Here is a 27,567-nt window from a genome sequence, read left to right as displayed (position 1 = left end):
GATTGCTGGTGTCTTTTGTCTGTCTCATAAATATGCAAGATTTCAGGTACGTCTTGCTACTTCTACTTACACTTAGGTCACACTACACATACATGTACAAACATATATATACACACCCCTCTGGGTTTTCTTCTATTTTCTTTCTAGTTCTTGTTCTTGTTTATTTCCTCTTATCTCCATGGGGAAGTGGAACAGAATTCTTCCTCCGTAAGCCATGCGTGTTGTAAGAGGCGACTAAAATGCCGGGAGCAAGGGGCTAGTAACCCCTTCTCCTGTATATATTACTAAATTTGAAAGGAGAAACTTTGGTTTTTTCTTTTGGGCCACCCCGCCTCGGTGGGATACGGCCGGTGTGTTGAAAGAAAGAAAGATATATATATATATATATATATACATATATTATATATATATATATATGTATGTATATACATATACATGTATATACATATACATGTATATACATGCATACATAAGGATGTGCCAAAGTATTGGGATCAGCATAAATTTGGTACTGTACCATCCATAATACATACGTACATTCATACATGCATATACGTACACATAAAGAATGCCTGAAAATTCAGAATGTCTAAAACAATTTATGTCCATATAGTAGATAATTCTGGATAACTGATCATCACTAATATACAGAATATGTAAGAGCATCACAGTACAGCCTCTCCTCACTTAGCGATATACTCATTTACTGACGACTCAGACTTATGACGGGCTCTCTGACCAGTATGCGTACCTAAATAATGTATATTAAAGCTGATTTCCTCTATTCTGTTTATTATAATATACAGGACACTACTGTATAAACATTTATAAATATACTAGAAATATTATAAATGGTGCAAAGGTGACACTAAAACAATATCAAAGATGGTTGACACAAACCCATTACCATTATAGTACGCTTCTCAGTAACAAATTCGTTTACCGACGTGGTCTTAGGAACGGAACTCCATCGTTAAGTGAGGAGAGGCTGCATATATTTACAAAAATTACAGTAAATATAAAACATTATTAATGTAATTTTGCATAATTTAACAAGTAACTGTTACTTTTAAATCACATGTTATTTGAAGGAGTGTAAGCAGTAACATCCAAGGATGTAGAAGTGAAGGCAAGTTCAAACAACAAAAGTACGTATATTGAACATTTGCTGTTAATTCAAATGGAACATTAATTGTTCAATTCAAGCCATAAACGTCTTAAATGACTAGCATAAGCTATGACCTCCTGTGAAAAAGTCCATTCAGAATGCTGCTTAAAATGATTTAAAACATCCACGTAAACATTATCATTGTTTGCAAGGTCATCTTCTGTCCTTGGAATGATGTGAGCGTGTACGTGCAAATTCTGTAAAGAAAATCTATAGTAATTAAATTTTTTTAATATAAATTTAAAATATAAATACTCCACACATATACTGCACAAATAATTTCTACTATACAGTATTATTATTAAATGAAGTGTTAACTATTTATAAAATATCACAGCCCCAGGCTAGTGAATGTCTGAGTTGAAACTAGGTATTTTTTTAAAAAAGAAAAATGTCAGTGGCTGAATGAAATGCAAGAGAGCAAATGATACACTTAAGTATTTTAGAATAATTTAAATGAATACCCTGGTTTCCCATAATTTCATAATTCATTATTCTACAGTAGTATAAATAACTTTCCTTCATTGTATTGTATACAGATATGAAAGACTAATAAAATACTAATTTTTTGCTAAATTACTATTTTTACATGTGTGGGAGAGTACTAAACCCATGAGGTTATATGGTCTGGGAAAATGGGAGGCAATTAGAGCTGATCCAAGAAGAGGGAGGATAGGTCCAATTTCTTGAATCAACAGACCCTCACCAGCATCCAGGCACCTTCCTTGAGAGCAGATAAATTTAATTATTGTATAAGAGAGGTGTTCCTTTAGGCTACAAACAAAGAGTATAGAATCCAGGTTTTTTTTTTTATGACATCTATTTTCTGTATCCAGTTCAGAATTTTACAATGATGCTAGTTTTAATATGGTCACTCCTGGAGTTTACCTGGAGAGAGTTCCGGGGGTCAACGCCCCTGCGGCCCGGTCTGTGACCAGTCAGAGATTTTGTTCATCAGGTATATTTTATGAGTTTCCTTTTGTTAATGGAGTCTCTCGGACTTAAGAGACTGGTTTTAATTATTTCAACCAGCAGTTCCTTATGTTTATACCTTCCTCAGAGCTGGCTGGTCTGCTGCCTGTTGTCCAAGAAGTGAAAGCATTGCTTAGATTCACTTGCCTTTCTTTTATCCACCAATCAGTATGTGGAGTCAGGTAATGAGTAAGATTAGCTTATCAGTGACTAATAATCTCAGTGCAGAATTCACAAAGTTTCTTTCACATTATAGCCAATCCAAACCACAGATCTGTTAAACCTAAACTGGTGTTATGGATTCAGATGTTCCGAGGCTGCATAGATACCATCTTGCAGAACTACTTTCATTTTTGTCCATCACTTCTAAATTGTGTTAGAAAAGCATACTTAACATAAAATGTCCTGTATATGAAACATTTTTGGAATAAAAATATATTAAAATGACAGTAAACAAACCTGATCCTGAATTAAGTCTGCATCTTCTAAGAGGATAATGGTAGATGACTCAGCCTTGTGGCTGGTTTCCACGAGGCGCTCAGCTGACTGCATTACAATGAAAAAGTCTGTGACCTGTTCAGCACTTGCCTTTCTATAGCCTGCACAAGGCTTAAGGAAGGTTACATAGATATCTTACAAAATGTTAAGGATGATGACATAATAGAGCAACATACAAAAATAATCAAAATGGTGATTTACAAAAACAAAAACAAATACATGTATAAGCCAAAAAGTCATATAAAATATTATTAGAACAGATAATTCCTGACAAATATGTAATTCATTAAAACTTAATTCATTAAAAAAGTGCTGGAAGACTAGCCAAATACTGTAGGTCTTCTGAGTAACAACTGAAATCTTGGTAAGTTATGAAAAATATGATCTTAATGTTAGAAATATAAATAATAGTCTCAGGTTTCATTTTTTTTTTAATACATCGGCCATTTCCCACCAAGGCAGGGTGGCCCAAAAAGAAAGAAAAACCAACTTTCACCATCACTCATACATAATCACTGTCTTTGCAGAGGTGCCCAGATATGACAGCTTAGATGTCCCTCCAACCTGCCAATATCCCAAACTCATCCTTTAAAGTACAGGCATTGTACTTCCCATTTCCAGGACTCAAGTCTGGCTAACTGGTTTCCCTGAATCTCTTCACAAAATATTACCCTGCTCACACTCCAACAGCTCGTCAGGTCCCAAAAACCATTCGTCTCCATTCGCTCCTATATAACACAGTCACGCATGCTTGCTGGAAGTCCAAGCCCCTCACCCACAAAAACCTCCTTTACCCCACCTCCAACATTTTTGGGGCCAACCCCTACCCCGCCTTCCTTCCCCTACTGATTTATACACTCTCCAAGTCATTCTACTTTGTTCCATTCTCTCTAAATGACCAAACCATCTCAACAGCCCCTCTTCAGCCCTCTGACTAATACTTTTAATAACCCCACACCTCCTCCTAATTTCCACACTATGAATTCTCTGCATAATATTTACATCACACATTGCCCTTAGACAGGACATCTCCACTGCCTCTAGCCGTCTCTTCGCTGCAGCACTTACAACCCAAGCTTCACACCCATATAAGAGTGTTGGTACTGCTATACTCTCGTACATTCCCATCTTTGCCTCCATGGATAATGTTCTTTGTCTCCACAGATACCCCAACACACCACTCAGGTTTCATATCTAAAACAATATGTAAAATGTGAAAATGCAATGTACATTGTACAACTAGAAACTGTATATGAAGGTAATACTTTATTTAGAATATACAAGAGGATACGTCCTGGCAAAACAGGAGAGGGTGCCACAAACACGTAAGTATGTTTTGTTTTAACAATCACACAACTGTTTGGAACTTGTACTGAACCAAACTGAAAGTTTTCAAGACACTCAGGCTCAGGAATCTCCACACATGTGTTACTGAAAATAAAGTCTATTAGTAAGTAAAATAATACACTTCACAGAAGTTTTTATGTACAAATAAAAGTAAACAGCATAGAGTTATATTTTTCTTTAAAGATATCAAAAATAACTCATGTCAAGAATTATTTTCAATCAATCAAGTTTATTCTCTATAAGGATTACAATGCAGGGTTTACAGATTTTGGATATTGTGTGGTTTACATGTTTTAAAATACTAATTACAGAGGGGGCCACTAGGACACCTAGCATGGCCAGGCATTTCGGGCAGACTTAGATTAATTCTAAACTTTAAATTATTACAGATTATGGTATTAAGGCTAAGTGACTACAGTATAGTTTGTAAGTTTAGCAATGTGAATGCTTTTGTTTTGGCACAATACATAGTGTCTATATTGGAGTATCATAGGCAAGCTTATGACTAGTTAGGGTTCATTATTTTAAGATTAAGATTCGTATTTCTGCATTTATAGTCGATGGGTGATACACCCCGTCAACTAACATGTAGTTAGTTGACGGGGTGTATCAGGGAGATAAGATGTTTTCTAACTGTAGTTTTGAAAGTGATGAATGTGTCTGCAGTTCTAGAGTTTTCAGGTAGGGTGTTCCAGATTTTAGGCCCTTTGACACACATTGAATTTTTGTAAAGGTTTAGTCGGACACGGGGAATGTCATAGAGATGTTTGTGTCTGGTGTTATGCCTGTGGGTCCTGTCACAAGTATCAAGAAAGCATTTTAGGTCAAGGTTAATATTGGAATTTAAGGTCCTGTAGATGTAGATTGCACAGTAGTAAGTGTGGATGTTCTGAACAGGGAGTAAGTTTAGATCTATGAAGAGTGGGGGGTGTGTTGCCAGGGATGGGATTTAGTGATTATTCTTACTGCGGCTTTTTGTTGGGTTATTATTGGCTTTAGATGTGTTGCCGAGTCAAAATAGCACCATTAAGTAAAGAAGAAATCCTTAATTATACAAATGATACTGCAACTATGGTTTTCTCTTTCCATTTGTATTCCATTCATAGAGTAATTAATTTTTTTAACATGTTCACCTACTATATTTGTATTTCTACTAAGTGCCCTAATAAAGCTTGAGAAAACAACCTCATATTTTTCTTGTTACAGTTAATTTTTCAATGATATAATTTAATGATTTTTTTTTATAACCAAGAAGCTACATATCCTTTTCTATATGCTTACCAAGGGATTCCAGGTTCAACATTATAGAAATTGGGAAGTATCTGTGTTGCCGATTGCCTAAGCTGGCTGGCTTCCTCCTGCATTTCATTTGTGTCTCTCCAATGCTCTGTGCCATCTTCCTCGTGTCCCTGTAGTTTCTGGTTCAAACTTGGGTTCAGTGGTACAATGTGAATGTGAATATGCTGAAAAAGGGAGAAAAAATTATAGTTACAATTTGAACTGAAATTTTCAGTCACTTTTTCTATACAAAGTATTAACTCTTCTAGTCATTAGTACCTTGTTAGTCTAAGAGCAGTTTTTCTATGATTTTGTAACTAACACGAATTTGCTGCAGCAACTGTAACCTAGCTAATTCTTCTTTCTGCCAATGTTATCAACGTTAGAACATTTGACTTGCAACCAAAATGTTCCAGAGCTAAATCCTAGGCAAGGAGAAATGTATGGGCCAGTCTCCTTACACTTGATGCTCTGGATCATCTAGCAGCAAATATCCAAGAGTTAGTCAACTGTTTTCATGTCTCACAAAATTGCAATAACATGATTGCAAACAAATCACATAACAGATAGACCTAGTTTTAGGACTGGCTTGCCACAGGTTCAACTGTGGTTGCATCCTGGGGCAAAAAACCTAAGCATCCCAATGGCAATAAGTCACACTGCTTTTTATGGCCATCAATTCAAAAAATACAACTACTACTACTTATTTACCTCTCTTCTCTCGTATCTCTCACCCCTGCTGTGTAGCTCCTGGAAAGCATTAAACCCATAAGGATTTAATGCTTTCTAGGAATATAATAATAAGGATAATAAAATTTTGTCAATGTTGAGTACTTTTCACAACTAATTATTTTCCTTCTAATAAAAAAAATGAATCAATTCAACTGGCAAAAAATAAAGCCTGCTCAGTAACATTAATGGTTTAAAAACTGGCCAGTTGAAGAATGAGACACTTGTGCAACATTTGGGAATCTTTATTGTGGAAGCATTTGGCCAGCCAGTGGCTTCATCAATCCATTCTTCCCTGTTATGGACTGAAGAAGCCTCTGGCTGGTGAAAGGTTTCCACAAAAAGATACCCGAATGTTGCATAAGTGTCTCATTCTTCAACATTTCTCAGCAAAGTTAAATTGTGCAATACTTCTACTTATTCAGAAATCATCTATCTATATACAGGGAGGCCCGTCTTTCATCATATTTTAGCTGACACTAAATAACCAAAACACTTGATCTAAATGCTGCATCCTTGACTTTTTGAATACTTTGCAGCATTGATTCATAGACATCACATGCTATGTTTCTAATTCTAATTTCTAATTGGTGCCATGGACTCGTCTAGACAAAGCCTTGCAAATTGGAAAAGAAATGTAACAGGAATAAGATATACTAATACACAGATAAGAAAACAAGCATACTGTATAATGAATATACGTAAAAGGGTGTAAGATTTACCTGCAATCTTAAGTGTTCATGAGAAAAAAAATGACTAGCAGTCCTGCTAGAATGTAAAACATTTAACAACTCCATGACAACAATCACTATCAATACACAAATAACCCGCACATAAAAGACAGAAGCTTACGACGACGTTTCGGTCCGACTTGGACCATTGACAAAGTCACACTAATAGAGGAGGAGCAGGACGGCTATATATAGGCAGGAAGAGGTGGAGGTAGTAGTAGTGGTAGTAGTAGTAGTAATAGTACAAGAATTGTATATAATACCGACAGGATGAAATGACACACGCACAACACCCGGGCATCCTCACCGTAGACGTTTCGCCATCCAGCCAGCCACTGGATGGCGAAACGTCCACAACAAAGACAACCAGACGCCGCACATGTGTCTAATTTCATCAGTAGTTGTAGTAGAAGAAGAAGAGGTAGTAGTAGTGGTAGTGGTAGAAGTGGGAAATAAGGAAGACGAGCCAGTCAAATACAAAGGAAGGGGAGCACTGCAAGAGAGCTAGAAACCCACAGAGGGAGAGCAAGCGCACCGAGGTGCGTGAAAGGGGAAGTGGTGAAATAAAATAAAGAAGGAACAGAAACACGAGACAGGAGAGAGAAAGACAACCCAGAGGAGAAAAGGAGAGAGGAAAGGGGAAGAGGAAGAAGAAAAAGAAGAAGAAGAAGAAAAATGAGGATTCAGGTTAAGTCACGGGTGTTCTGAAGTTTGGAGCATTTTACAATGTAGTGGGAGAGGAAGGCATCTACAGAGACGAAGCCAGGGCTAAGGTTCATACAAGGAAAGTTGTGTATAAGAGAGGATTCAACTAAACGGCGACTGTTCGAGTTGGAAGTAGGGAAGACAGTTTTAGCAGAAGACCAGTCAATAGGATGGCTATGATCTCTGACATGACAGAAAAGAGCATTGTTAGTGTCGGCAAGCCTAACACTATTTTTGTGCTCCCTAAGTCTGTCAGAAAGAGATCAACCAGTTTCTCCAAAGTATTGAAGAGGACAGGAGGAGCAAGAAATAGAGTAGACACCAGGAACATCTGTAGAGGGAGGAGAGGTATGAACGAGATTAGTGCGAAGAGTGTTAGTCTGGCGGAAGGTAAGCTTGATGTCTAAGGGACGGAGAGAATTGTTGAGATTAGAAAGACCGGAAATGTAGGGAAGGCAGAGGATAGAAGAGTTCCCATGAGTAGAGAGTTTGGGAGAGAAGAAATTGCGTTTAGCACGTGAGAGGGCAGAGTCTATGAAATGGGAAGGGTAGCCAAGACGGGAGAACGAATTATAAAGAGTGGAAATTTCTGCTGGAAGGAACTGAGGATCACAGATGCGGAGGGCACGGAGAAAGAGGGAGATAAGAACACTTTTCTTGACAGGGGAAGCATGATAGGAAAAGTAGTGAATGTACATGCCACTGTGCATAGGTTTACGGTAAACGGAAAAGGAAAAACCCACCGCTCAGATACAGGTTTTTCCTTTTCCGTTTACCGTAAACCTATGCACAGTGGCATGTACATTCACTACTTTTCCTATCATGCTTCCCCTGTCAAGAAAAGTGTTCTTATCTCCCTCTTTCTCCGTGCCCTCCGCATCTGTGATCCTCAGTTCCTTCCAGCAGAAATTTCCACTCTTTATAATTCATTCTCCCGTCTTGGCTACCCTTCCCATTTCATAGACTCTGCCCTCTCACGTGCTAAACGCAATTTCTTCTCTCCCAAACTCTCTACTCATGGGAACTCTTCTATCCTCTGCCTTCCCTACATTTCCGGTCTTTCTAATCTCAACAATTCTCTCCGTCCCTTAGACATCAAGCTTACCTTCCGCCAGACTAACACTCTTCGCACTAATCTCGTTCATACCTCTCCTCCCTCTACAGATGTTCCTGGTGTCTACTCTATTTCTTGCTCCTCCTGTCCTCTTCAATACTTTGGAGAAACTGGTCGATCTCTTTCTGACAGACTTAGGGAGCACAAAAATAGTGTTAGGCTTGCCGACACTAACAATGCTCTTTTCTGTCACGTCAGAGATCATAGCCATCCTATTGACTGGTCTTCTGCTAAAACTGTCTTCCCTACTTCCAACTCGAACAGTCGCCGTTTAGTTGAATCCTCTCTTATACACAACTTTCCTTGTATGAACCTTAGCCCTGGCTTCGTCTCTGTAGATGCCTTCCTCTCCCACTACATTGTAAAATGCTCCAAACTTCAGAACACCCGTGACTTAACCTGAATCCTCATTTTTCTTCTTCTTCTTCTTTTTCTTCTTCCTCTTCCCCTTTCCTCTCTCCTTTTCTCCTCTGGGTTGTCTTTCTCTCTCCTGTCTCGTGTTTCTGTTCCTTCTTTATTTTATTTCACCACTTCCCCTTTCACGCACCTCGGTGCGCTTGCTCTCCCTCTGTGGGTTTCTAGCTCTCTTGCAGTGCTCCCCTTCCTTTGTATTTGACTGGCTCGTCTTCCTTATTTCCCACTTCTACCACTACCACTACTACTACCTCTTCTTCTTCTACTACAACTACTGATGAAATTAGACACATGTGCGGCGTCTGGTTGTCTTTGTTGTGGACGTTTCGCCATCCAGTGGCTGGCTGGATGGCGAAACGTCTACGGTGAGGATGCCCGGGTGTTGTGCGTGTGTCATTTCATCCTGTCGGTATTATATACAATTCTTGTACTATTACTACTACTACTACCACTACTACTACCTCCACCTCTTCCTGCCTATATATAGCCGTCCTGCTCCTCCTCTATTAGTGTGACTTTGTCAATGGTCCAAGTCGGACCGAAACGTCGTCGTAAGCTTCTGTCTTTTATGTGCGGGTTATTTGTGTATCGTTCCAGTCACGGTATTGTGCCTTTTTGTTATTTAATCACTATCAACCTTTCCTTCCCTGTTTTGTTCTGTCACTGTATACATACATCAATGGTTTGCCCGGCTGCTGGACCATCTTGAATGGCAATCTGACAAGTCTTTTCTTGGTAACAGCACATAATGACTTCTAGAGCTTTCTGGGTGAGCTGAGCCAAGTCACTAAGCTCCGGGACCTGCAGTTGGTGAAACCTCTTGGCAGGTCTCTCGGGAGTCAGAAGAACATCTGATGGCTGAGTTAAGAATTGCAGAGAGTAAATAGAAATTTTCTTTTTTCAACATGTCAGCTGCTTCCCACCGAGGCAGGGTGACTCAAAAAGAAAGAAAAAACTTTCATCATCATTCAACATTTTCACCATCACTCATACGTAATTGCTGTCTATGTAGAGGCAATAGAAATATGTTTATATTATACATCTATAAAAATCCAACAAGATCCAATAACTGTATCCCCATTTTAAGCATAGTCCCTATATAAAAAAAACCTATTTCTAAAGTGATTCAGTAGAGCTATGGAACATAGCAAAAAAATATACAGAAAATTGAAAACACATCACTGATGAAGTGTTAAAAAGTGATTAAGTATAAAAGAAAATAGGGTGAATTAAGTGATTACATAACAGTAAAAGAAAGTGTAGAGTACAATAGTTGATCAAATACAGAAAGAGTATGACAGTATAGAGAAGTGGCAGAACAGCTTATGAATACTGAATACAACTAATGATATTAATTATATGCATATAAAAAGTTGTGGTATGAGGATGTTGCAGTCAGAGGTTAATCTGACTGATGTCAGCACATTTCTGGAAAAATGGCAAATGAACAAATGATGGTGACTGTGTTTTTGTCTTTGAGTCACCCTGCCTTAGCAAGAGACAGATAATGAGTTGAAAATAAGAGTTACTGTTAAACATGACAATAATATTCATATGCCATCTTCAACCATGTTCAATTAGACACAGGTAGGTGGATCCTCATGCTGTACTGGGAGACCGGCAAGCTTTATACATGTATTTCAAAAATGCAATTACTGTGTACTTTAAGACACTGAATGATCAAATGCTTTTTTTTTCTGAAAAACTTTAGCCTGCAACACAAATCATCAACAATTCGTAGGCATTTGGTATAAAAGAATACGTCCTGGAACTATCGGCCTTTTGTTGACAAATGCTTGAGAAAGCTGAGTCTTGAGAAAAACACACGACCCAGGAACTGATACCGTCCCAAACTGATAGCTGACGTATGAACTTGGAAATGGAAGCAGCTCACAAATTCTGTGGATAGCAATACATTTCAAACTAGCAAGAGATGTACCTCAATAGTTTATATGAGAAGTCTAACATGAATTCATGAAGGTAACTTATCAAACTAAATCAGAGGTCTCCAAGCTTTTCACAGGCCAAAGAAATAAATCAGTCTTATAAATAAATATAAATGAATGAATAAAATTTAAATGAATGAATAAGAGACTGAAGTGATTGAAAATGAGAGTTTATTAGTTGTACTAATGTTTATATTACTAGAGTTATTTGAATCTAGCTACATAAGTGGAAACTTAAATACACCATACCTTGGGTAGTCTGGAAACTGCATATCAAGAATGTGATACAAGTCTAGACGACGATGTGACAGTACCGGCATTTCTTGCCGAATATTTTGTAGATAATCAAGGTTTATGTCTGCCAGTGCAAAGTTAGTTCCTTCACTAACTTGGCAGACTACAGCTCCCCAGGGATCCACAACCTAAAACAAACAGTAAATTAAAACATGAATAAATTCCTGCTCACCTAACTATCTTCACTTTGTGTTACAAATAGTTCTTGGTCTTATTAATTTTCCTTTTATATCCATGGGGAAGTGGAATAAGAATCTTTCCTCCGTAAGCCATGCGTGTTGTAAAAGTCAACTAAAATGCCGGGAACAATGGGCTAGTAACCCCTTTTCCTGTAAAGATTACTAAAAAGAATAAGAAGAAGAAAATTGTCAAAGTGGGAAGTCTGAATGTGCGTGGATGTTGTGCAGATGATAAGAAAGAGATGATTGTGGATGTTATGAATGAGAAGAAGCTGGATGTCCTGGCTTTAAGTGAAACAAAGCTGAAGGGGGTGGGAGAGTTTCAGTGGAGAGGAATAAATGGGATTAGGTCAGGGGTTTCAAATAGAGTTAGAGCTAAAGAAGGAGTAGCAATAATGTTGAAGGATAAGCTATGGCAGGAAAAGAGGGACTATAAATGTATTAATTCAAGGATTATGTGGAGTAAAATAAAGATTGGATGTGAAAAGTGGGTTATAATAAGCGTGTATGCACCTGGAGAAGAGAGAAGTGTAGAGGAGAGAGAGAGATTTTGGGAAATGTTGAGTGAATGCGTGGGGAGTTTTGAATCAAGTGTGAGAGTAATGGTGGTTGGGGATTTTAATGCTAAAGTGGGTAAAAATGTTATGGAGGGAGTAGTAGGTAAATTTGGGGTGCCAGGGGTAAATGTAAATGGGGAGCCTTTAATTGAGCTATGTGTAGAAAGAAATTTGGTAATAAGTAATACATATTTTATGAAAAAGAGGATAAATAAATATACAAGGTATGATGTAGCACGTAATGAAAGTAGTTTATTAGATTATGTATTGGTGGATAAAAGGTTGATGGGTAGGCTCCAGGATGTACATGTTTATAGAGGGGCAACTGATATATCGGATCATTATTTAGTTGTAGCTACAGTTAGAGTAAGAGGTAGATGGGAAAAGAGGAAGGTGGCAACAACAAGTAAGAGGGAGGTGAAAGTGTATAAACTAAGGGAGGAGGAAGTTCGGGTGAGATATAAGCGACTATTGGCAGAAAGGTGGGCTAGTGCAAAGATGAGTAGTGGGGGGGTTGAAGAGGGTTGGAATAGTTTTAAAAATGCAGTATTAGAATGTGGGGCAGAAGTTTGTGGTTATAGGAGGGTGGGGGCAGGAGGAAAGAGGAGTGATTGGTGGAATGATGAAGTAAAGGGTGTGATAAAAGAGAAAAAGGTAGCTTATGAGAGGTTTTTACAAAGCAGAAGTGTTATAAGAAGAGCAGAGTATATGGAGAGTAAAAGAAAGGTAAAGAGAGTGGTGAGAGAGTGCAAAAGGAGAGCAGATGATAGAGTGGGAGAGGCACTGTCAAGAAATTTTAATGAAAATAAGAAAAAATTTTGGAGTGAGTTAAACAAGTTAAGAAAGCCTAGGGAAAATATGGATTTGTCAGTTAAAAACAGAGTAGGGGAGTTAGTAGATGGGGAGATGGAGGTATTGGGAAGATGGCGAGAATATTTTGAGGAACTTTTAAATGTTAAGGAAGAAACAGAGGCAGTAATTTCATGCACTGGTCAGGGAGGTATACCATCTTTTAGGAGTGAAGAAGAGCAGAATGTAAGTGTGGGGGAGGTACGTGAGGCATTACGTAAAATGAAAGGGGGTAAAGCAGCTGGAACTGATGGGATCATGACAGAAATGTTAAAAGCAGGGGGGGATATAGTGTTGGAGTGGTTGGTACTTTTGTTTAATAAATGTATGAAAGAGGGGAAGGTACCTAGGGATTGGCAGAGAGCATGTATAGTCCCTTTATATAAAGGGAAAGGGGACAAAAGAGACTGTAAAAATTATTGAGGAATAAGCTTACTGAGTATACCAGGAAAAGTGTACGGTAGGGTTATAATTGAAAGAATTAGAGGTAAGACAGAATGTAGGATTGCGGATGAGCAAGGAGGTTTTAGAGTGGGTAGGGGATGTGTAGATCAGGTGTTTACATTGAAGCATATATGTGAACAGTATTTAGATAAAGATAGGGAAGTTTTTATTGCATTTATGGATTTAGAAAAGGCATATGATAGAGTGGATAGAGGAGCAATGTGGCAGATGTTGCAAGTATATGGAATAGGTGGTAAGTTATTAAATGCTGTAAAGAGTTTTTATGAGGATAGTGAGGCTCAGGTTAGGGTGTGTAGAAGAGAGGGAGACTACTTCCCGGTAAAAGTAGGTCTTAGACAGGGATGTGTAATGTCACCATGGTTGTTTAATATATTTATAGATGGGGTTGTAAAGGAAGTAAATGCTAGGGTGTTTGGGAGAGGGGTGGGATTAAATTATGGGGAATCAAATTCAAAATGGGAATTGACACAGTTACTTTTTGCTGATGATACTGTGCTTATGGGAGATTCTAAAGAAAAATTGCAAAGGTTAGTGGATGAGTTTGGGAATGTGTGTAAAGGTAGAAAGTTGAAAGTGAACATAGAAAAGAGTAAGGTGATGAGGGTGTCAAATGATTTAGATAAAGAAAAATTGGATATCAAATTGGGGAGGAGGAGTATGGAAGAAGTGAATGTTTTCAGATACTTGGGAGTTGACGTGTCGGCGGATGGATTTATGAAGGATGAGGTTAATCATAGAATTGATGAGGGAAAAAAGGTGAGTGGTGCGTTGAGGTATATGTGGAGTCAAAAAACGTTATCTATGGAGGCAAAGAAGGGAATGTATGAAAGTATAGTAGTACCAACACTCTTATATGGGTGTGAAGCTTGGGTGGTAAATGCAGCAGCGAGGAGACGGTTGGAGGCAGCGGAGATGTCCTGTTTAAGGGCAATGTGTGGTGTAAATATTATGCAGAAAATTCGGAGTGTGGAAATTAGGAGAAGGTGTGGAGTTAATAAAAGTATTAGTCAGAGGGCAGAAGAGGGGTTGTTGAGGTGGTTTGGTCATTTAGAGAGAATGGATCACAGTAGAATGACATGGAAAGCATATAAATCTATAGGGGAAGGAAGGCGGGGTAGGGGTCGTCCTCGAAAGGGTTGGAGAGAGGGGGTAAAGGAGGTTTTGTGGGTAAGGGGCTTGGACTTCCAGCAAGCGTGCGTGAGCGTGTTAGATAGGAGTGAATGGAGACGAATGGTACTTGGGACCTGACGATCTGTTGGAGTGTGAGCAGGGTAATATTTAGTGAAGGGATTCAGGGAAACCGGTTATTTTCATATAGTCGGACTTGAGTCCTGGAAATGGGAAGTACAATGCCTGCACTTTAAAGGAGGGGTTTGGGATATTGGCAGTTTGGAGGGATATGTTGTGTATCTTTATATGTTTATGCTTCTAGACTGTTGTATTCTGAGCACCTCTGCAAAAACAGTGATAATGTGCGAGTGTGGTGAAAGTGTTGAATGATGATGAAAGTATTTTCTTTTTGGGGATTTTCTTTCTTTTTTGGGTCACCCTGCCTCGGTGGGAGACGGCCGACTTGTTGAAAAAAAAAAAAAAAAAAAAATAATAATAACGGCAAGACAGCAGCTGAATGAATGATGGTGAATGTGTTTTCTTCTTTGGGTCACCCTGCCTTAGTAGGAGACTCACTGAGATGCAAAAATAGTAATAGCAGTAATAATAATACCGTAATAATGTTAATAAATAAAAAAAATTTGCTCTAATAATTTCGTTGACACAAGATTGCAAATCAGTGCAATCAACATCAGATACTTTATGCAAAAATATACTGAATTAAAAAAAATTGAAAATGGTTCATGTCACATACCATGGCATGACCATATGAAGATCTTTTCTTGTTGTGCTGGCCAGTCTGGGCTGCTGCAATAACATAGCACTGTGTTTCTGCAAATTGAATATACAGGTATATATACAGTGTATATACAGCTTTATTTGCCAGATCTCTCAACTCATCAGGGTTTGCAATAGCTCCCAACCCCATGTGTCTTACTGTATTTACAATACACATAAATTTATGTATGAAGTTTGTCTCCTCATAGCATGTCATCCTCCCAGTGCATTACACTTTCTCATCATTCATTACACTTAAATCTTTCTTATATCACTTCAGATTACTTGAGTGTGAAATCTCCATTTATCAATATTACTGACACTAAAACATCTTCTGCACTGTTATTACTTATTGAAGGTGAGAGGGGTGAGTTTTATTATTACTGTTATAATTATATAGAAGCCCTAACTAAACCTGCAGGAATCATACAGAGCTTGGCATCAAGGCATGCTCTCTTGAAGGAGGAGTTAGCTCTAGCACATGGTCCTGGTGCTTAAACTTTCAAATGACTGATATCATTTCTGTTTCTGTAAGTACATAAGTTGCGACCATGTTCCTTCATAGGTCTTTGTTTCTTCATTGTTGCTGTAAGTCTGTTCCCACAATTCAGATTTTTCTTTTTATCATCTTTGTCCATCTTTGTCTTTATGCATATCTGTAGTCATATATGTCCATATCAGAGACCTTAGCAGTGATTGCTTATTTTAAGTAACAGGATCATAGCTATGCTTTGGGTGTCCCAACTTCATTGTTGAATCTATTAATTTCTTTAAATTTCCAGTGGGACCTGTTGTAGCAACAACTACGTAACTGCAAATAGTTAATTTCAATATATTATACAATAAAAGAAATGGAAATTTTCACTTACTAATATAAAAGTGAAAACCAAATTATTTCAAAAGATTGTCTACATATTTAAACAATAAAGTGAACTACACTAAACTCATTTTCATAACCTGGTAACTATAAATAAAAGAAAAAACTTACTATAATAACTTCTCAACTACTTTCAATTTCAATATAAGACATGAAATGTGCATGTAAAAATAAAATTACCTATTGCTCGAACTCGAAGAAGAGCCTCCCAGTGAGCTAGACCAGTTGTGACTGTAAAGGCTGATGGGAAGGTCAAAATTTGTGCACCAAGTTTTCTCTGTATTAAACTCATTTCTGGAAACCGCACATCATAGCACTAGTGAGGCAGTCAAGGGCTAAATCAAAGTATATTTGTACACTTGCAGCATATCTTTTTTTTTTTGCTCTATATATACATACATGTGTGTACATTAACATACTCACAACAGATTATTTTTTTTTTAAAGGATACAATGGAGAGAGCAACAGCTCCCACTGGGGTAGAGATAGGAGGAAGTATTGCTTTGCCAGGTGATACATAGGCTTTTTCCTCAAGGTGCAAGTTCCTCTCTGGAATATGCACACTGAACAGATGCGCCTTGCTGTAGGTCGATACAATCTTGCCTGTGTTATCTATCACTATGTGTGTATTTCTTATTTTATCTTCTGTTTCCTGATGTTAAATGTGAATATAAAAAAATTGTTAGTAGGAATATTATACAGATCACTACAAGAAATTAAAATCTAAATTATTTTAGAAATGACTAACAGACAAAGATAAAATTAGGAATATAAATTTAAAAGTAAGTACGTATATACAGTATACGTACTCTATATACTGAACTGCATAAATAAATATTTTAAGCTATAGCTAAATAACACTAAAAACTGCAGAATATAGTTTTATATGAAACAAATGCTAAGGATGTTCAGATGAATTTTTTGGGATGACTGATATTGCTCAGACAAGGTGGAAAATGATACGAGATCAGTCATTACTACAGAATCACAGCATAATATCCTACCCTATATATTCAAACATTGCTAAGATGTGGTCTGACTAATTACAGGGTTGCAGTCAAGTCACCACTGGACAACTGAAGCAGCTACCTCACATTACAGGGTTGCAGTCAAGTCACCACTGGACAACTGAAGCAGGTACCTCACATTACAGGGTTGCAGTCAAGTCACCACTGGACAACTGAAGCAGCTACCTCACATTACAGGGTTGCAGTCAAGTCACCACTGGACAACTGAAGCAGGTACCTCACATTACAGGGTTGCAGTCAAGTCACCACTGGACAACTGAAGCAGGTACCTCACATTACAGGGTTGCAGTCAAGTCACCACTGGACAACTGAAGCAGCTACCTCACATTACAGGGTTGCAGTCAAGTCATCACTGGACAACTGAAACAGCTACCTCACATTACAGGGTTGCAGTCAAGTCACCACTGGACAACTGAAGCAGCTATCTCACATTACAGGGTTGCAGTCAAGTCACCACTGGACAACTGAAGCAGCTACCTCACATTACAGGGTTGCAGTCAAGTCACCACTGGACAACTGAAGCAGCTACCTCACATTACAGGGTTGCAGTCAAGTCACCACTGGACAACTGAAGCAGCTACCTCACATTACAGGGTTGCAGTCAAGTCACCACTGGACAACTGAAGCAGCTACCTCACATTACAGGGTTGCAGTCAAGTCACCACTGGACAACTGAAGCAGCTACCTCACATTACAGGGTTGCAGTCAAGTCACCACTGGACAACTGAAGCAGCTACCTCACATTACAGGGTTGCAGTCAAGTCACCACTGGACAACTGAAGCAGCTACCTCACATTACAGGGTTGCAGTCAAGTCACCACTGGACAACTGAAGCAGCTACCTCACATTACAGGGTTGCAGTCAAGTCACCACTGGACAACTGAAGCAGCTACCTCACATTACAGGGTTGCAGTCAAGTCACCACTGGACAACTGAAGCAGCTACCTCACATTACAGGGTTGCAGTCAAGTCACCACTGGACAACTGAAGCAGCTACCTCACATTACAGGGTTGCAGTCAAGTCACCACTGGACAACTGAAGCAGCTACCTCACATTACAGGGTTGCAGTCAAGTCACCACTGGACAACTGAAGCAGCTACCTCACATTACAGGGTTGCAGTCAAGTCACCACTGGACAACTGAAACAGCTACCTCACATTACAGGGTTGCAGTCAAGTCACCACTGGACAACTGAAGCAGCTACCTCACATTACAGGGTTGCAGTCAAGTCACCACTGGACAACTGAAGCAGCTACCTCACATTACAGGGTTGCAGTCAAGTCACCACTGGACAACTGAAGCAGCTACCTCACATTACAGGGTTGCAGTCAAGTCACCACTGGACAACTGAAGCAGCTACCTCACATTACAGGGTTGCAGTCAAGTCACCACTGGACAACTGAAGCAGCTACCTCACATTACAGGGTTGCAGTCAAGTCACCACTGGACAACTGAAGCAGCTACCTCACATTTTCCACAATATAGTCAGTCACTTTATCACTGAAATCTCTCAAAACTCTTCTCTCGCGTGACTAAAAATTCCTTAAATATCACATAACACTTTTCAAAATCCCTCCCTCTAACCTCTCGGTACTTAAACACTGACTTTTACCCACCTCTCATGTCCCACTTTTACTAAAAAGTACAAAATTATTGAATTTAAACCTTTGTAATTCTTTATTTCACAACTGTTCATTCAACATTAGAGCCACTCTTCCTACACTCTTTCTCTCATAAATGCTAAATAAATAAAGATAAAGTTGTGTTACAAACAAATCATAATTCACAACAAAGATATTTAGCAACATACAGGAGAAGCACTAATGCAACTTAAATTGGCAGTAACTGTATACAGTACATAATCTGATACATATACTATATAGCTTTAAACAGGCACACAAATATACATGTACTGTATTGTATTCACATCAAATGTAAAAGGTAAACTTAAAAATTACCAGTACCTTTATATGTAGTCCTCCCAGTGATAACCAAACTTGCACTTCTGCTGCCAACTTCTGATATTTAGACACCAGTGGTCCATTAATAGACTCTGCAAATTGAACTGATTCTTCCTTTGATTCAGCAATGTAGTCACAAGCCTCAGGAAGAAACACCATCTTTAAAGGAAATAAATACATTTAAATGATTTTAAACAACTTTATTACACAAAGAAAAACACAGCACCATACTGTACACCAGTAAATTTAATTATACATTTTATCACTGTTAAGCAATAAGAAATGAACCCCACAGCAATTTTTGAACATCCTCAGCCATTTTCCACCATGCCAAGATGATCCTAGGAAGAAAATACAATTATTGTATTATTATGACTCTCAGATTAGTTGCATTTCCATAAGGCACTTCTGAACCTTTAAAATTTAAGCCATGCTAGCTGGTTTGCCCCCCTTCCTTCCCCTCCCTCCAAGTTCCTGCACTGATATTCCATTTTTTTACAAAAAACATCAGATTCCAGGGACCGCTTGTCTCCACTCCAATCTTCCATGCATACATCGTGTATGCCTAGAATATTAGATGTTCCATCTCCTACTTCCCGATACATTTCTCATATCTTTCTTCTAATATATCATTCTATAATACTAGAGTGACAATTTGTAATTCCAATATTCATGATCTAATGTGGAATACAGCCTCTCCTCACTTAACAATGGAGTTCCATTCGTGAGACCACGTTGTTAAATGAATTTGTCGCTAAGTGAGGGGCATTCTATAATGGTAGTGAGTTTGTGTCAACCATCTTTGATATTGTTTTAATGCCACCTTTGCACCATTTATAACATTTCTGGTATATTTTTAAATGTTTATACAGTAGTGTGCTGTATACTGAAATAAAAAGAATAGAGGAAATCAGCTCTAATATACATTATTTAGGTATGAATACTGGTCAGAGAGCCTGTCGTAAGTCCTAGGCATTGGTAAACAAGTATATCACCAAGTGAGGAGAGACTCTACTGTAAATAGTAGTACAGTAGAACCCCGTATCCATGGATTTGCTATCCACGGTTTCAGTTATCCACAGTTTACTGTGGCCCAAAATAACCCTTAATTTTGCTTAATAATGACCCCAAAGTGCAAAAGCAGTGATGCTGGCAGTTCTTTAAAGCCTAAGAGAAGCCATGAAATGCTATCCATCAGTGAAAAAGTGCTAATTCTAGAGTTATTTTGCATAATTTATCAATTAAACTTTATCATAGGTATGTTTACCTGGAGAGAGTTCCGGGAGTCAACGCCCCTGCGGCCCGGTCTGTGACCAGGCCTCCTGGTGGATCAGAGCCTGATCAACCAGGCTGTTACTGCTGGCTGCACGCAAACCAACGTACGAGCCACAGCCCGGCTGGTCAGGAACCGACTTTAGGTGCTTGTCCAGTGCCAGCTTGAAGACTGCCAGGGGTCTGTTGGTAATCCCCCTTATGTATGCTGGGAGGCAGTTGAACAGTCTCGGGCCCCTGACACTTATTGTATGGTCTCTTAACGTGCTAGTGACACCCCTGCTTTTCATTGGGGGGATGTTGCATCGTCTGCCAAGTCTTTTGCTTTCGTAGTGAGTGATTTTCGTGTGCAAGTTTGGTACTAGTCCCTCTAGGATTTTCCAGGTGTATATAATCATGTATCTCTCCCGCCTGCGTTCCAGGGAATACAGGTTCCGGAACCTCAAGCGCTCCCAGTAATTGAGGTGTTTTATCTCCGTTATACGCGCCATAAAAATGAAAAATAACTTATATATGGGGTTTGCTACTATTCACAGTTCCAGGTATCCACAGTAGGTCTCAGAACATATGCCCAGCAGATATGTGGGGACTACTGTATATAGAACTCACCTGAGCTCCTGATTCCACTGCTCTTCTCACTAAGTCAACACAGGTGATAAAATTTGCTTCTTTGTCTCGAGATGCAGTCATCTGTGTCACTGCCACCCTCTTTGGTCTAGTATCATCCTGCTTATTCCTGTAGAGATACCACAGAAATCTTATTTGCAAAAAAAAAAAAAAAAAAAAAAAAAAAAAAAAAAAATTACTATTTATCTTATTAATTCAGCTTTCAGCTACAACTCTGCAACATAATTATATAACTTCCATAAACAGTTTAACATTCAAATACTGAATATCCTACATAAGAAGAAATTTTGTAAGTTATTAGGTAATTTTGTTAATTCCTATTTTATCGCAGGTGTATTTTTTTAACCCAACATGCACCCTGCTAGGTCAGCAGACCATCTCCTAACCTAGCCAGAGCCTATATATACATATGTAAAAGGAAATAAATAACTGGCTCTATTACTGAGCCAGTAAAATAAGGAATAATCAAGGCGTGTTGAAAATATATATACGTACAATATATGTAAGTGTGCAGGACAACCACTGTGAAAAAATAATGAACTTATAAGCACTACACCAGACTAAAAATGAGGTAAAAATTACGTTCATTGCTGGGCTGATGTACATAACACCTAGCACAGTGATTTTTAGCCTTTATTCAGTGATGTCACCCCTCAAGTCACACATTTTATTCTGTGGCACCCCCTAGCCATACAAGCGCGTAAAACACACATACGAAATATAAAATATTCAAGCCTGTTAGTGTAATACACAAGCAATATAAATCACAATAAAATATACAAAACAAATAGAAACTAACTTGGTATTATCTGAGAGTGGAATCTTTTTAACTTCTTTTTCTGCTTCATTCCCAAACATTGTTTTTACTATGGTACTGCAAGCAGGGAGAATAAGTGTCTCTGCTTCTGAACGAGGTTTCATATTTTTAGCGAGTAATTCTGCCACTAAGTAGCTGGCCTCTTGAGCTTTATTAGAAACTTTGATTATTTTAGATAATGTCAGGTTCTGTTGTTTTCGCTCATTTAAAAGTCTCTCGAAGTATGATCGAGGCTTGTTAGTAAGATGACCATGTTTCGTAGTGAAATGTCTCTTTAATTTGCTGGGTACCATAGCTTCATTGGCCAGTTTATCACCACAAATAACACATTCTGGCATAGAATTAACTTCATCACCACACAAAGTAAATCCCAGACCTAAATAACTGTCCAAATACAAACGCCTTTTCTTTTTTCTAATCACATCAGTTTTACCGGAAGTGGGAACTGTTCTTTTTCTTTCACTCATATTTCCACCTTTGTGTTCCTTTTTGCCCTCACCGCAGTCATCCTCATGTTTTCTCTTAATCACAAACTTGCTCATATTAAGTTAAAGGACAAGCTACTGTTTAAAACGTCTGTCCTTATAGTAAAATGAGAAAGCGACTCATTACATCACCCTGGGAAGTCAACACATCAATGATGAAAACCAATCACATATTGGACGGCACATACTGTAAAGTTGTACACAAAGAAAATGATGACTGTAAACTAAATACAACCTGTGACTATTATATCAATTTACTTTCTTGTCATAAATGCCCTTTGACTTAATATTAATTATGTATTTACTATTATGTGTATACTATTATAGTTTACCATTTAATGACATCTGTTTCTGTGGTAGTTAATTATATAACATGCTAGTAAAAAAAAATGAGATGTTTTAATTAGGATGATGAAGTTAGGGCAAAATTACTAACAATCTTGTGGCACCCCTGGGCACTGTCAGTGACACACCAGGGTACTGTCAGTGGCATACCAGGGTGCTGTGGCACCCTGGTTGAAAAACACTGCCCTAGCACATGTTGGTATGAGAAACACAACATATACAACATAATTCCCAATACATATATGAGCAGATAATCACTATTACTTCTAATAGTTACTGAAAAACTGTATATAAAGTATATATACCTGATATGATACACTGCACAGTACATTTCAAGTAGTTTCTACAAACTGAATGCTTAACTGACTCACGAAATCAAAATAACACAGTTGCAAACAAACCATGGAATGGGTGGTGTTTGAACCCATGGCAAGTGAGTCCTAAAACTCCAAGTCGAGTGGCTTATGCACTGGCCAGAATTTTTAGGACTTACTTGCCCTAAGTCCAATCCCCACCCACTCTGTGGTTCAAATACTTACCTAGCAGCCATTTTGAACATACTTTGTATTCCAGGAATCAAGTGGTTCCTGTTGTCAAGTATAGCTGTTTTTCCACGTATTAAGCCCCTTAACAAAAATTTCATTGGTAGATGACTTAAATGGATGATTAACTGTAATAGAAGATGGTAATGTGTCAGTAATATGTAGTTTCACATTACATGAGAGCAAATGTAGAAATGCATTGCTCTGCACAATCGTCATATGGGACATGGAAGAGAATCTGGATAATCATGTGTAAAATTCATATTAAAGTACATATGCTGATGACACTACCCTAATTGTGTTAGGAAAAGACTGAAAATATATAGTTAATGTGTTATAATCTGAACAGTGAACAATGAACAATAGATAACAAATTATGCTTGCATTCTGGGAAACCTGAAGTATTACTGTTCAAATTAAAAAGAAAATTAAGAATAAATAAGTTTAATGTTATGTGCAATGAACCTATCTCAACATTATGTTGCATCTCCTGCCAAGACTTTTGCTTTCATAGGGAGTGATTTTCGCATTCAAGTTTGGCTCTAAGGTCAGCTTAAGCATGTGTATAAATCAGATACAGAATAAACAGCGAACCCCACTGGAAATAAATCAAACTACTGTATTTTGACTTGCTGGAATATCTTTGATTAAATAATTTTAATTTATTACTAATCTGCCCATACTAATCATGCACTTAATAAAGCAACCATTGTAGCACTTCAAGAAAAATCTGCAAAATTACCTCTATTTAACCTAACTACATCTCATACAGCATTATCTTATCTTGGCCACCCTCTAGTGGCCTCAGGGGAATACAGGGCCATCATCTCTTGTGGACTTATTGTATTATTATTATAATCAATGGGGAAGTGCCAAACCCACAGGAGTATACAGTGCCTGTGGGGGGATGTGGAAATTATTCATGTTTAATTCAGGGAACTGGAGTACATATCCAGTTCCCTAGATCAAGAGCCCCTCACCAGCATCTAGGAACTTTTCTTGAGAGGGACTTATTGTAGGCAGTGACACCTACTGAAACATCAAGGTAGTTATTTCTAGAGGCCTCAGGGTAGAGGGAGTCTTATGATCTGAGTGGACAGAACCACAATCCCTAATAGCCTCGGGGTGCATGGGGCCATCATCCCTAGTGGCCTCAGGGTGCATAGGGCCATCATCCCTAGTGGCCTCAGGGTGCATAGGGCCATCATCCCTAGTGGCCTCAGGGCCATCATCCCTAGTGACCTCAGGGTGCATAGAGCCATCATCCCTAGTGGCCTCAGGGTGCATAGGGCCATCATCCCTAGTGACCTCAGGGTGCATAGGGCCATCATCCCTAGTGGCCTCAGGGTGCATAGGGCCATCATCCCTAGTGACCTCAGGGTGCACAGGGCCATCATCCCTAGTGACCTCAGGGTGCACAGGGCCATCATCCCTAGTGATCTAAGGGTGCATAGGGCCATCTTTTGTACCCTCAAGATGCACAAGGCCACCATCTTTAGTGGACTCATGGTAGACAGGGCCATTATCTCTCATGGCCTCAGAGTGCACAGGTTGGAGTTTCCTATGATTTTACTGCAGACAGGATAGTTGCAGTATTTTGTAGCCTCAATACAGACCAAAAGTATAAACCTACACCGGGTGATCTGTATTGGCATACAAAAATCTTAATTATTATTATTATTATAATCAAGGGGAAGCGCTAAACCCGGAGGATTATACAGCGCCTGGGTGGGGAGATGTGGAAGGCATTCAGGCTTAATTCGGGGAACTGGAGCACAGATCCAATTCCCTAAATCAAGAGCCCCTCACCAACATCAAGGAACCTTCCTTGAGGGGACAAAAATCTTAAAATGTACGCAGATTATTAGTATTATATTCACAGGATGTGTTAGCCATTTTAATACAAAGTGAATTTAACGTACCTAAGAGAAGAACTCGATATGTACTATGAGGTACAGTAACTTCTTGGACTTATTACAAGTGTTGTTGGGGGTTTATAGGGCCACTAACAATCTCGCTTATTGGATTTATAGGGCCATTGACAGCTTTTGCCGTATCTTCTTGGGGTATATAGGATCACTGACAACTTTTGCCGAATCTTTTTAAGTAAGTTTATTCAGGTATACACAAATACAGTTACATAGAATTATCATACATAGCAGCATATGTGTAGAGAACCTGGGATAACCCAAAAAAGTAAGAGTGACTTATTTCCATTGGGGTGTTTTTACCTTATTATTATAATATAAAGGTTATTATTATAATATAAAGGTTATAATTCTTAGGGTTTATAGGGTCAAAGAAGGCTTTCGCGGTATCTTCCTGATGTTATTGGGAGTTTATAGACCACCAGCAGTTTTCATCCTATTTCATTTAGGGATTTATAGGGCAATTAACAGTTTTCGCCGTATCTTCTTTGGGATTTATAGGGCTACCAACATCTTTCATCATATCTTATTACCACTTAAAAATACCATTTCTTCACATAGTTGCTATACACAGAATAGTAAACAATACAATTTCAAAAAGCGTATCTTATTACCACTAAAAATAATGAAAATCATTGGTCATAACTGGGTTGCAGTCCCCTTTAGATGGTGTGCCTGGCAATATAAGTTATGGCACTGTCTTTCCTGTATTGAAAAGGGACACATTTCAGGGTGAAAAAGCTTACAGGAAGGGAGTTTGCATTTTCCTGTTGTCATATGGGCACGGTATTTTCTAGGGTGGTCAAAGACAGTTTTGTTTATCTAGTCGATGCAAAATTTGGATATAACCTAAAGATTTCAGAAATCTTATCATTAAAAATGAGGTGTTTTGTCATATCCTATAAGGTCTGTATGGAGGTGACTCTGAAAGGTTGAATGTTTGAACACTAAGATATAATGCTCCAATGTATGGCCTTGTCGATGTCCACATACACTTTGCATTTTATGTCACTGACATATCCATATTAACCGAACTGCCAGAGATACTTATAGTCTAGCCTTAGTCTAGCAGTAACAACATCTTCCAATCTACTGATTTTATATCTTTCTCCATAGATATGTTTGACTTCACTCATTTTGCTATGATGGATAATGGATCTGCTAGTTCTTGTCTGCATTGTTCAACTTTCTTCAAGCTCGTTTGCTAGTTCCTTTCTGGCAATGTTTCGTAAATTTCTCTGAGAAAACAAATTATACTCAACTTTCTCTTTATTAAATGTTTGTTTAGCTAATTCATTAGCTTTGTCATGCTCCTGGAAGCCTGTACCTGGAGTATACCTGGAGAGGGTTTCGGGAGTCAACGCCCCCTCGGCTTAGTCTGGGACCAGACCACAAGCTTGACACCAACAAGTATGGTAAACAGCTCAGTTTGTAAGGTGGAAAGCCCAATTATTAATTCTAATACATCTCTGTATTATAGTGCCATCAGGCCGGTTGACAATAATAGCACTTCCTGCCCTCCCACTGTTAGGGTTAAGGGAGCCATCAGCTCAGAGAGTCTGTGTGATGGTATTTTTTGTCCCAAGGTCGTGTGTGTTTTCCAGAACATTGATTTTAGAAAATAATCGAGGATGAGAATTATCCCATTGTGACCTCTAATCCTGAGTTTTACGATACCACTCACAGGATGAAATTGGAGTGTATAATTAACTAGCCGCTTAAGCGGCACAACTAAAAAAAAAAAAAAAGGCTTCTGATGAATAGCGCCCAAGACCAATTGTACACTGAGCTACGTATGATTAATATAAATAAACTTACCGGGGAGAGAACGGGGAGGAAATTTGTCACTGATGCTGAGGACCAGGTAGAGTGAGATATCTGCACTCTGTTAACACTGGTACTGAAGTTTCTTCTCAGCGTGGGTTCTTGGAGTCATTGTGAATCAGCGGATTTAGTCAGTTGGTTCACGTGCACCCATATACGAGGTACTATAATCAAAATATTGTAAGCATATTATAGACAACCTGGAAAGGGTTTCGGGGGCCAACGCCTCCGCGGCTCGGTCTGAGACCAGGCCTCATGGTGGATCAGGGTCTGATCAACCAGGCTGTTACTGCTGGCCACTCGCAAACTGACGTAAGAATCACAGCCCAGTTGGTCAGGTACTGACTTTAGGTGCCTGTCCAGTGCCTTCTTGAAGACAGCCAGGGGTCTATTGGTAATCCCCCTTATGTATGCTGGGAGGCAGCTGAACAGTCTTAGACCCCGGACACTTATTGTGTTGTCTCTCAGTGTACTCGTGGCGCCCCTGCTTTTCATTGGGGAAATGTTACATCTCCTGCCGAGTCTTTTGCTGTCATAGGGAGTGATTTTCGTGTGCAAGTTTGGTACTAATCCCTCTAGGATTTTCCAAGTGAATATTATCACGTATCTCTCTCGCCTGCATTCCAGGGAATACAGATTAAGGATCTTCAACCGTTCCCAGTAATTTAGGTGTCCTGTCGTACTTATGTGTGCCGTGAAATTTCCTTGTATACTCTCCAGGTCAGCT

General features: G+C 38.8%; 1 protein-coding gene across 4 annotated transcripts; it reads right to left on the bottom strand.

The window, feature by feature from the left end:
• Nucleotides 1-437: 437 nt before the first annotated feature.
• On the bottom strand, nt 438-27,000 carry NitFhit (NFT-1 protein). 4 transcript variants are annotated; one of them, XM_070097212.1, is made up of 15 exons: nt 26,835-27,000; nt 23,086-23,216; nt 21,699-22,334; nt 20,882-21,008; nt 19,004-19,159; nt 16,462-16,662; nt 16,191-16,326; nt 15,111-15,187; nt 11,152-11,324; nt 10,719-10,855; nt 9,632-9,807; nt 5,267-5,448; nt 3,930-4,069; nt 2,600-2,772; nt 438-1,365 (listed from the first exon to the last, which is right to left on the bottom strand). In XM_070097212.1, exons 3-15 carry the CDS (start codon nt 22,256-22,258, stop codon nt 1,189-1,191), a joined length of 2,415 nt encoding a protein of 804 aa, XP_069953313.1. In that variant the 5' UTR covers nt 22,259-22,334; nt 23,086-23,216; nt 26,835-27,000; the 3' UTR covers nt 438-1,188. The 4 variants fall into 4 exon arrangements, with proteins under 4 accessions (XP_069953313.1, XP_053650193.2, XP_069953315.1 ...); XM_053794218.2 differs by lacking the exon at nt 26,835-27,000 and adding an exon at nt 25,011-25,183; XM_070097214.1 differs by lacking the exon at nt 21,699-22,334 and having other exon boundaries at nt 440-1,365; nt 26,835-26,945.
• Between the last annotated feature and the right edge of the window lie 567 nt (nt 27,001-27,567).

The sequence above is a fragment of the Cherax quadricarinatus genome, chromosome 56, assembly GCF_038502225.1.
Source record: "Cherax quadricarinatus isolate ZL_2023a chromosome 56, ASM3850222v1, whole genome shotgun sequence".
Classification (NCBI taxonomy): Eukaryota; Metazoa; Arthropoda; class Malacostraca; order Decapoda; family Parastacidae; genus Cherax; species Cherax quadricarinatus.
Note: the sequence above shows the minus strand (reverse complement) of the source record. Positions and strands in the feature narration are given on the sequence as shown.

Coding starts and splice junctions, on each gene's coding strand:
- NitFhit (XM_070097212.1), bottom strand. CDS start 22,258: ATGAGCAAGTTTGTGATTAAGAGAAAACATGAGGATGACTGCGGTGAG. Junction 11,325..15,110: donor CTTCATATGGTCATGCCATG/GTATGTGACATG, acceptor TGTTTGTTTTAG/GTTGTGGATCCCTGGGGAGC. Junction 2,773..3,929: donor CTCTCCTGTTTTGCCAGGAC/GTATCCTCTTGT, acceptor ACATTTTGTAAG/ATATCTATGTAACCTTCCTT.